Below are 10,455 nucleotides of genomic sequence, written 5' to 3'. Positions count from 1 at the left end.
TATCCAACTGTTGATCCCCTGGACCTAAAGTGGTAAAAAGCAACCTCTTTCATGTTTACCTCTCTGTCCACAATTAGACAATCATGAGCGATGTGGAAAGGAGCTAGGTTGGAACCAGCTCCTCCAGGCTCCCCTCCGCAGCATGACCCAGAGATGTGACCACAGCCCCCAGCTTCCCCATTTCTCAATACACGTATCAGAGAACACTCAAGTTCCCTCTTCTGAAATGTGAGATCTTCCCCTGACCCCAGATAAAGTTGCTTGCCACAACAGCCCCCTGGATGGATGGTTTACAACTCCACATCCACCCACTCAGCAGTCTGCGGACAGCACCGGAGCTGGCTTTGGTGGTGATTAATTGGGGCAAGTGCAGGGGTGGGCGGAGGTGAGAATAGAGGACAGAGTCGATCAAAACTCAGTAGTGGGATCATTCGTGCCTGTGAATTGCCACTGCACTGCAGCCTGGGAAACATACTGAGAACCCACCTCCTAAAAATAAATGACGTGGCCAGGTGCAGTGTCTCACGTCTATAATCCCAGCACTTTGGGAGGCCAAGGCGGGTGGATGACATGAGGTCAGGAGTTTGAGAACAGCCTGACCAACGTGGTGAAAGCCTGTCTCTACTAATAATACAAAAATTAGCTGGGCATCATGGCAACCCAGCTACTCAGGTGGCTGAGGCATGAGAATCACTTGAACCCAGGAGGCGGACGTTACAGTGAGCCGAGATCGCACCACTGCACTCCAGCCTGGGTGACAGAGTGAGAGTCCGTCTCAAAAAATAAAAAAATAAGGAAATAAAAGAGCAAGTAGATTTAAAACAAATCAAAGAAAGAGGAAGTGAAATCAGCCCCAGCCTTCCCCACCCTTGCAGTCTCCTTGCTATAATCACCTGTTCTCAGACAAAACAGGAAAGAGTCTGCTAGTAATGAAGGGTGATTGTTGATGAATACATTGATCACAATCCTTGCACTTTGGAAGCTGAGGCAGGAGGATGGGATTGTTTGAGGCCAGGAGTTTAAGCCCAGTCTGGGCAACATAGCAAGACCCCTATCTCTACAAAGAAAATATTTTTTAATTAGTTGGGTGTGGTGGGGCACACCTGCAGTTCTAGTTATATGTACAGGAGTCTGAGGAGGGAGAATCACTTGAGCCCAGGTGTTTGAGGCTGCAGTGAGCTATGATTACAACACTGCGCTCCAGCCTGGGCGACAGAGTGAGACCTTGTCTCAAATAATAAAATAAGGCCAGGCGTGGTGGCTCACGCCTGTAATCCCAACACTTTAGGAGGCTGAGGCAGATGGATTACTTGAGGTCAGGAGTTCGAGACCAGCCTTGGCCAATATGGCAAACCCTGTCTCTACTAAAAATACAAAAATTAGCCAGGCATGGTGGCACGCACCTGTAATCCCAGCTATTAAGGGGGCTGAGGCAGGAGAATCACTTGACCTTGGAAAGCAGAGGTTGCAGTCAGCCGAGATCACGCTGCTGCACTCCAGCCTGGGTGATAGAGCAAGACTCTATCTCAAAAAAATAAAATAAAATAAAATAAATTGATCCGTTTGGAGAATGTCTACCCATTCTTGCATGCAATTTGGGGATTGTCCAAAGGGAATACTATGTTGAGTATTCCTAGTCGGGAGTAATACCAGCCCTCTAATTGATGTTTGGTTGTCACGTGGCCGGGGGTCACTCTGGCCATTTGTGAATGCTATGGGCCGAATTGTGCCACCCTTCCCAAGTGCATATGTTGAAATTCTAATTCCCAGGACCTCATAATATGACTATATTTGGAGACAGGATCTTTAAAGAGGTCATTGTAGGCCCAACCCGGTGGCTCACACCTGTAATCCCAGCACTTTGGGAGGCCAAGGTGGGCAGACCACTTGAGCCCAGGAGTTCAAAACCAGCCTGGGCAACATGGTAAAATCCCGTTGCTACAAAAAATACAAAAATTAGCCAGACCTGGTCGTGTGCACCTGTAATCCCAGCTACACAGGAGGCTGAGGAGGGAGGATGGCTTCAGCCTGGGAGGTAGAAGTTGCAGTGAGCTGAGATCGTGCCACTGCACTCCAGCTGGGGCAACAGAGCAAGATCGTGTCTCAAAAAAGAAAAAAAAAGAGGAGGAGGAGATTAGAACCCAGACACACACAGAGGGAAAACCAGGTGAAGATACAGAGAGAACAGGATCCTCTACAAGCCAAGACGGGAGGCCGCAGAAGAAACTAATCCTACCAACACCTTGATCTTGGACATCCAGCCTCCAGAACTGGGAAAATGCATTCTGTTGCTGAAGCCACCCAGTCTATGGTCTTTTGTTATGGCAGCCCCAGCAAACTAACACACAGTAGACAAGGAACACCCAAGGAAGTGGCATTGGGAGAAGCACTAACATTGCAAGAGCTAATAGCCCAAGGAAGTTCACACAGAAGTAAAGTGATTTTTTTTTTCTTTTTTTTGAGATGGAGTCTTGCTCTGTCACCCAGGCATACAGTGGCACGATCTCGGCTCACGGCAACCTCCACCTCCCCTCCTGGGTTCAAGCAATTCTCCTGCGCCAGCTTCCCAAATAGTTGGGATTACAGGCACAAGCCACAATACCCAGCTACTTTTCTTGTGTGTTTTTAATAGAGACGGGGTTTCACCATATTGGCCAGGCTGGTCTCGAACTCCTGACTTCAGGTGATCTGCCAACCTCAGCCTCCCAAAGTGGTGTGATTACAGGCATGAGCCACCATGTCTGGCCAGTAAAGTGAATAATATCATCACCAACAGACAGCTCAAGGGTACGTGTTGGCAGATATGTCCATCGTTGTCCTGTGTGGATCTGACCAGGTTAAGGCCTGGCCTGGCCACACTATGTAAGTATTGCTTTTCAGCTGGTATGCCTTTCTAGAAGTTCCAGGGGCCAGCCAGGTATGAGGGTGCACGCCTTTGGTCTCAGCTACTTGGGAGGCTGAGGCGGGAGGATCGCCGGAGCCCAGGAGGTGGAGACTGCTGTGAGCTATGATCGTACCACTGCACCTCAGCCTGGGTGGCAGAATGAGATCCTATCTCAAAAAAAACAGGATAGAAGTTTTATGGGCCAAGTCTGCTGGCAAAGTTCTGATTCTGCCACTTAGTTTGTGCAAACCTCACCCAAGACATTGAGAAAGTTGCTCGTAGAAAATAATTTTGATGGCTTCTGGGTTATTTGTGCTGTTTAAGACGAGGAAGGAAGCAGTGTCTGGAGGGGGGACACGGGGTGGGTATGGAAGCTCTCCTGTCTTCTCCGCTGACGTTCTGTAATTGTTAGGTTTGTAATTTGCACTGATGGTGGAGACGATGTGAGACCAGCCCACTTAACGTGCAAGGCAGACCCAAAGTTCTAGCTCAAAGGCAAATTTTGCTGTCTGTCACCACTTTCAAAGCTTTTGTTAAAAAAAAAAAAAAAAAAGGAAAAGACAGGGAAGGTAAAATAAAAATAAAAATATTGGCCAGGTGCAGTGACACATACCTGTAATCCCAGCACTTTGGGAGCCAGAGGCAGAAGGACTGTTTGATCCCAGGAGTTCGAGACCAGCCTGGGCAACACAGTGAGACCTCACCTCTATAAAAATAATAATAATTTTGAGCCAGGCACAGTGGCTCACACCTGTAATCCTAACAATCCGGGAGGCTCAAGGAGGAGGATCAGTTGAGGCCAGGAGTTTGAGACTGGCCTGGGCAAATATAGTGAGATTCCCTCTCTTTAAACACTACAAAAAGTTAGCCAGGCATGGTGGTGCACATGTATAGTCCCAGCTAACTCAGGAGGCTGAGATGGGAGGATCACCTGATTCCAGAAGTTTGAGGTTGCAGAAAAGGGAGCCCAGTCCCAGCAGAGGTGCCACGATGTTTCATCCCAGGTTCAATAGCAGCCCCAGGGTCCTCAGAGCTAGTACCACTTCCCAAGAGTCATGATCAGGAACTTGGTGACGATCCCTTCAACCCTAGAACTGGGAGACCTCCCACCCCCAAACCCTGAGTGCCCTCCCAGCTCACCGTCTACTGGGGCGAACCCAAGTCTTCACGCTAGAAACAGCCTGACTTGCATCCCTGGAAACTTGCTGCATCCAGGGTGCCAATCCTGTCTGGGGCACATCTGTGTCCATTCATGAAGAGGCAAGGCCGTCCATGAAAGGTCAGAAGATTCTCATCTCGAAGAGTGAGGGACGCTCGAATATGAACCCCCAGCCTCAGCCCTGAGCTTCAACAGGAACACTTCCGCTCGCAAATCCAATATGTAGATTTGTGGCAAGAGAGATCATTCCAGGTGCCGTCTTTGTTCATGCTAGCGCAGTCCTCTTCTTGGATGTTATTGGGTTCCTCTGGCTCCCAGAAGCTGGATGGAGGAAAAAGTGGGCAAAGAGAGGGGATTTTTTCGGGTAGTGAAACTCTTCTGTATAATACTGTAATGGTCAATATCTGGCATTATGCATTTGTCAAAACCCGCATCAGGCTGGGCACGGAGGCTTACACCTGCAAGCCGGACACCGTGAGCCACCATGCCTGGCTCTGAATCAATTTCTGAATCTGGTCAGTTTCTGTCTTGTCTTCCAAAGACTCTTTCCTTTACAACCTCCCAACCCAACCTTCCCAACCTCCTAGGAATTGTCATGTCTTAGGTCACGTAGGGTTTGCTTAAAGCAGAGCCTGATTCAACGACTCAGGAGTGGGTTTTTTTTTTTCTTTTGAGACAGAGTTTCACCCTTGTTGCCCAGGCTGGAGTGCAATGATGCAATCTCAGCCCACTGTAACCTCTGCCTCCCAGGTTCAAGTGATTCTCCTGCTTCAGCCTCCAGAGTAGCTGGGATTACAGGCATGCGCCACCATGCCCAGCTAATTTTTGTGTTTTTAGTAGAGACAGAGTTTCTCCATGTTGGTCAGGCTGGTCTCAAACTCCTGACCTCAGGTGATCCGCCCTTCTCGGCCTCCCAAAGTGCTGGGATTACACGGGTGAGCCAACGCGCCTCGCCATGTGTGGAATTTATTAAAGGATGTTCTTAGGAGGGAGGTGAGGGAAGCCGGATGGAGAAGGGAAAGGAATTGAACAGGATAGTAGACTCAGATGGCCCTAGCCTCAGCCTGACCCCACAGAGACCACTGGGATATAAACAGCATCAGAGTCATCCCAACTTGTCATAAGGGGTTCAGGCTTATCTTAGGCTGTCACTGGTTGTGAGCTGACCCCAATAGAGTTGGGTAACATATTCGGTGAGCACACTCCCATTCACCTGGGAACAACTTTCTGGAAAAAGCATTCCTGTGAGCTTTTAGTAGCCAAAGTTCCACTGGGCGCGGTGGCTCACACCTGTAATCCCAGCATTTCGGGAGGCTGAGGCAGGTGGATCTCTTAAGGTCAGGAGATCAAGACCAGCCTGGTCAACATGGTGAAACCCTGTCTCTAAGAAAAATACAAAAATTAGCCAGGTGTGGTGGCAGGTGCCTGCAATCCCAGCTACTCGGGAAGCTGAGGCACCATAATCACTTGAACCAGGGAGGCAGAGGTTGCAGTGAGCCAAGATGTTTCCACTGTACACCAGCCTGGGCAACAGACCAAGACTCTATCTCAAAAGAAAAAAAGAACCTAATGTTGGAAGAAGCCAGGCACCTTCAATGCCTCACCATGCCAAATCCCAGCTCTCCAGAGAGTTATGGAATCTTCCGTTAAAAATGAGATTTTGGCCGGGCATGGTGGCTCACACCTGTAATCCCAGCACTTTGGGAGGCCAAGGTGGGTGGATCACCTGAGGTCAGGAGTTCGAGACCAGCCTAGCCAACATAGTGAAAGCCCGTCTCAACTAACAACACAAAAAATTGGCTGAATGTGGTGGCAGGTGCCTGTAATCCCAAGTATTCAAGAGGCTAAGGCAGGAGAACTGTTTGAACCTGGGAGAGAGAGGGTGCAGTAAGCCGAGATCATGCTATGCACTCTAGCCTGAGCAACAAGAGCAAAACTCCTCAAAAAAAAATGGGGGAGAGGGAGAGAGATCTTGTAGAGATTATCCTCTAGTTTGTTTTTTTTAAAAAAATGAGATCCTGGCCAGACACAGTGGCTCATGCTAATAAATCCCAACACTTTGGGAGGCTGAAGTGGGAGGATCACTAGAGCCCAGAAGCACCAGGCCAGCCTGGGCAACTCAGCAAGACCCCATCACTACAAAAAAATTAAAAATTAGCCAGGTGTGGTGGTGCACACCTGTAGTCCCAGCTACTCAGAAGGCTGAAGTAGGAGGATCACTTGAGCCCAGGAGCTGGAGGCTGCAGTGAGCTGTGATCACACCATTGCACTCCAACCTACATGACAGAGTGAAACCCTGTGTCTTTTTTTTCATGAGATCTTGCTAATTATTTTGGCAAATCAAAATCCTCCTCATCAGGCCTGGTGTGATTCACCTGTAATTCCAGCACTTTGGAAGGCCAAGGCCAGAGGATTGCTTGAACTCAGGAGTTCAAGACCAGCCTATGCAACATGGCAAAATCCCATCTCTACAAACACGTAAAAATTGGCCAGGCCAGGTGTGGTGGCTCATGCTTGTAACCTAGCAATTTGGGAGGCCGAAGCGGGCAGATCACTTGAGGCCAGGAGTTTGAGACCAGCCGGGCCAACATGGCGAAACTCCGTCTCTACTAAAAATACAAAAATTAGCCAAGCGTGGTGGTGTGCAGCCTGTCTGCTTGGACTGGAAAGACACCAAGCACACAGTGAAGAGGGAATGCTGGCGGAGGGGAGGGTGGTGTACCAAAATAACAAACAATGCCACCTGTGCACACACACACCCAGCAATCAGGGTCTCTAGGCCCCTTCTGTGCCAGGGACAAACCCTTTAGAGGTTAGGTGATGTGGAAGTCCAAGGGGCAGCAGAGGGACTCAGGAGACTTAAAGCAATGGCAATTTACCAAACGGGACAAGAGCTTTTCTGTATTTAAAATTAGTAGAGGCCAGGAGCAGTAGTTCAAGCTTGTCATCCCAGCACTTTGGGAGGCTAAGGCGGGCAGATCACTTGAGCTCAGGAGTTTAAAACCAGCCTGGGCAACATGGTGAAACCCCAACTCTACTAAAAGTACAAAAAACTAGCCAGGCATGCTGGTGCGTGACTGTGGTCCCAGCTACTTGGGAGGCTGAGGTGGGAGGATTACCTGAGCCTGGGAGGTTGAGGCTGCAGTGAGCCGAGATTGCACCACTGCACTCCAGCCTGGGTGACAGAGTGAGACCCTGTCTCAAAAAAATAAAATAAGGCCAGGCACAGTGGCTCACAACTATAATCTCAGCACTTTGGGAGGCTGAGGTGGATGGATCACCTGAAGTCAGGAGTTCAAGGACAGCCTGGCCAACATGGTAAAATCCCATCTTTACAAAAATTAGCCAGTGTTGTGGTGGGCACCTGTAATAGCTACTCGGGAGACCAAGATGGGAGAATCACTTGAAACCAGGAGGCAGAGGTTGCAGTGAGCCGAGAGCGCTCCACTGCACTCCAGGCTGGGCAACAGAGAGACTCCGTCTCAATAAATAAATAAGTAAACAAGTAGAGCTGTACCGGTAAGAACCAGCTCCTGTCTCCTTCAATCACGTACTCCATCACCTTCTTCTCTCCCCATGATCAGGGCCAACAGAGGAAGTAGAGAGACCCCAGGAAACCCGGGCACTTGCCTTAATGTCACAGGAGACCCATCCAGCCACCTCCAGTTCCCTTCTTGTTCCCTGTCATTCAGCCCCAGCCAGTACACCCGTGGAGAGCCGTGAGCTTTGGCCACAAAATTCTGCAAATACAAACTCCATTCAGCCAGCCATTCCTCTACATGACCCTCGGGGCGAGAACCTACCCCTTACCCTGTCCCACACATTTAGGGCTTGGGAACGTCACCTCCCGAACCCCGTCCCCATCCCCATGGCATGCAGAACAGGACCAGACCATCCTCCCACTGTAGCATGCGTGGCGGGAATCATCGTGCTACTTTCTCTCATGCAATCTGCGAAATGCTCTGTGCCTCAGCTTCCTCATCTGTAAAATGAGTTAACATTAGCTACCTCCTGGTAGTGTTGTAAGGATTAATTTTTTTATTTCTTTGAGACGGAGTCTCGCTCTGTCACACAAGCTGGAGTACAGTGGCACGATCTCGGCTCACTGCAACCTCCGCCTTCCTGGGTTCAAGTGATTCTCCCACCTCAGCCTCCTGAGTAACTGGGATTACAGGTGCACGCCACCACACCTCGCTAATTTTTGTGGTTTTTAGTAGAGACAGGGTTTCACCATTTTGGCCAGGCTGGTCTCAAACTCCTGACGTCCGGTGATCCACCCCCCTCAGCCTCCCAAAGTGCTGGGATTATAGGCATGAGCCACCACACCCACCTTAAATTTTTTTTTTTTTTTTTTTTGAGACAGAGTCTCACTCTGTCACCCAGGCTGGGATGCAGTGGTGCAATCATGGCTCACTGCAGCCTCCCAAAGGTCACAGTAAGTCTCCCAAAGTGCTAGGATTACAGCTAGGATTGCTGTGCCTGGTCTCATACTGTAACATCTTAGTATTTAGCATTATGACATTTAAGTGACATTTTTAGCAATAGTAACTGACGTGTTTTGGTTTCTCTTGCACTTTTGCCCCACCTGTAGCCTTAATCTGCATCCAAACAGCACAGGAGTTCATTGTTTCAGGGAAAGAAAGAAGGAAGAGGAAAAGTAGGTTTCCTGGCTTTGGTATTTCAAAAGCCCAGACCCTTCACAAAGTGCCTCATACCTGTAATCCCAGCACTTTAGCCAAGGAGGAAGGCTCACTCGAGCCCAGGAGTTCGAGACTAGCCTGAGCAACATACTGAGACCCCATCTCTACAAAAATTTTAAAGAATGAGTCAGACATGATGGTGCATACCTATAGCCCCAGCCACTCAGGAGGCTGAGGTGGGAGGATCCCTTAAGCCCAAGAGTTCAAGGCTACAGTGAGCCGTGAATGCACCACTGCACTCCAGCCTGGACAACAGAGCAAGAACCTGTCCCGAAAAACAATCAAAATCCTGGCAGGGCGCGGTGGCTCACACCTGTAATCCCAGCACTTTGGGAGGCCGAGGTGGGCAGATCACCAGAGGTTGGGAGTTCAAGACCATCCTGACCAATAGGGAGAAACCTTGTCTCTACTAAAAATACAAAATTAGCTGGGCTTGGTGGTGCATGCCTATAATCCCAGCTACTCGGATGGCTGAGGCAGGAGAATCGCTTGAACCCAGAAGACAGAGATTGCAGTGAGCTGAGATCTCACCATTGTATGCCAGCCTGGGCAACAAGAGCAAAACTCTGTCTCAAAAAAATAAATAAATAAAAATCCCAGACCTTTGGAAGACAAGAAAGGACCTATGTCAAAGATTAATGATAGGGAAGAAAATATAGTTAGAAGCAACTCCTCTCCAGACAAACTAATTTACGGCAAAAGAAATCAGACCAGTGTGCCTAGGCATGGTGGCTCACACCTGTAATACCAACACTTTGGGAGGACGAGGCGGGCAGATCACGAGGTCAAGAGATTGAGACCATCCTGGCCAACGTGGTGAAACCCCATCTCTACTAAAAACACAAAAATTAGACGGGCGTGGTGGCAGGTGCCTGTAATCCCAGATACTCAGGAGGCTGAGGCAGGAGAATTGCTCGAACCTGGGAGGCGGAGGTTGCACTGAGCCGAGATTGCGCCATTGCACTCCAGCCCAGGCAACAGTGTGAGACTCTATCTCAAAAAAAAAAAAAAAGAAAGAAAGAAAGAAATCAGACGAGTGGATGCAGTCAGGGGCAAGGAGGGATTACTAGAAAAAGGATATGAAAAAACTTTCTAAGGCGGTGGAAAGATTACAAATATTGGTTAGTTTCACAGTTACACAGGCGTATGCATTTGTCAAAGTTCACTGAACATACACCAAAGACGTGTGCCTTTTACTATATGCAAATCACATCTCACTTACCCACCCAACTTATCACCAAACCAAGATTCCTTAAAATATGGGGAGGTCAAAGTGCTGGGATTACAGGCCTGAACCACCCCGCCCAGCCCATTTTAGACGTTTTGATTGCCCTGTGACAGTTATCTAATGAGTTTAGGAAAAGTTATGATTTTGTAGCTTATCTAGCTTTTGTTGCTGTTAGGATGTGAGTAACACTCGTCTCAGCTTTTTACATCCTGGAATGCTTCGTGTTTTAAGAATTTTTTACAAGAATCTATTTCATATGTTCTACTGTAGACAATGCCAATTGATGGCTGCTTTTATTTATTTGCAGTTTCGATTTCTTCTTTGACCCAAAGTTATTTAGTGACTTTAAAAAAAAATATTTCTTGGCCGGGCGCAGTGGCTCACGCCTATAATCCCAGCACTTTGGGAGGCCGAGGCGGGTGGATCACGAAGTCAAGAGATCGAGACCATCCTGGTCAACATGGTGAAACCCCGTCTCTACTAA

At 48.7% G+C, this 10,455-nt stretch overlaps 1 protein-coding gene across 18 annotated transcripts in view; it reads right to left on the bottom strand.

The window, feature by feature from the left end:
- Positions 1-2,053: 2,053 nt before the first annotated feature.
- The window catches only part of CLEC17A (C-type lectin domain containing 17A), a 39,309-nt gene continuing 30,907 nt past the window's right edge, over positions 2,054-10,455 (bottom strand). For 15 of the 18 annotated variants that reach the window (XM_017520263.2, XM_017520258.2, XM_017520259.2 and 12 more), the window contains 2 exons: positions 7,674-7,783; positions 3,594-4,364 (listed from right to left, as the gene is read on the bottom strand). In XM_017520263.2, the coding sequence (XP_017375752.1) occupies positions 4,232-4,364; positions 7,674-7,783 (243 nt within the window). In that variant the 3' untranslated portion in view covers positions 3,594-4,231. Of the gene's footprint in view, positions 4,365-7,673; positions 7,784-10,455 lie in introns of all 18 variants that reach the window. The other 3 variants (XM_017520260.2, XM_017520273.2, XM_017520271.2) reach the window with 3 other exon arrangements.

The sequence above is a fragment of the Cebus imitator genome, unplaced genomic scaffold, assembly GCF_001604975.1.
Source record: "Cebus imitator isolate Cc_AM_T3 unplaced genomic scaffold, Cebus_imitator-1.0 Scaffold819, whole genome shotgun sequence".
In the NCBI taxonomy this organism is placed as follows: domain Eukaryota; kingdom Metazoa; phylum Chordata; class Mammalia; order Primates; family Cebidae; genus Cebus; species Cebus imitator.
Note: the sequence above shows the minus strand (reverse complement) of the source record. Positions and strands in the feature narration are given on the sequence as shown.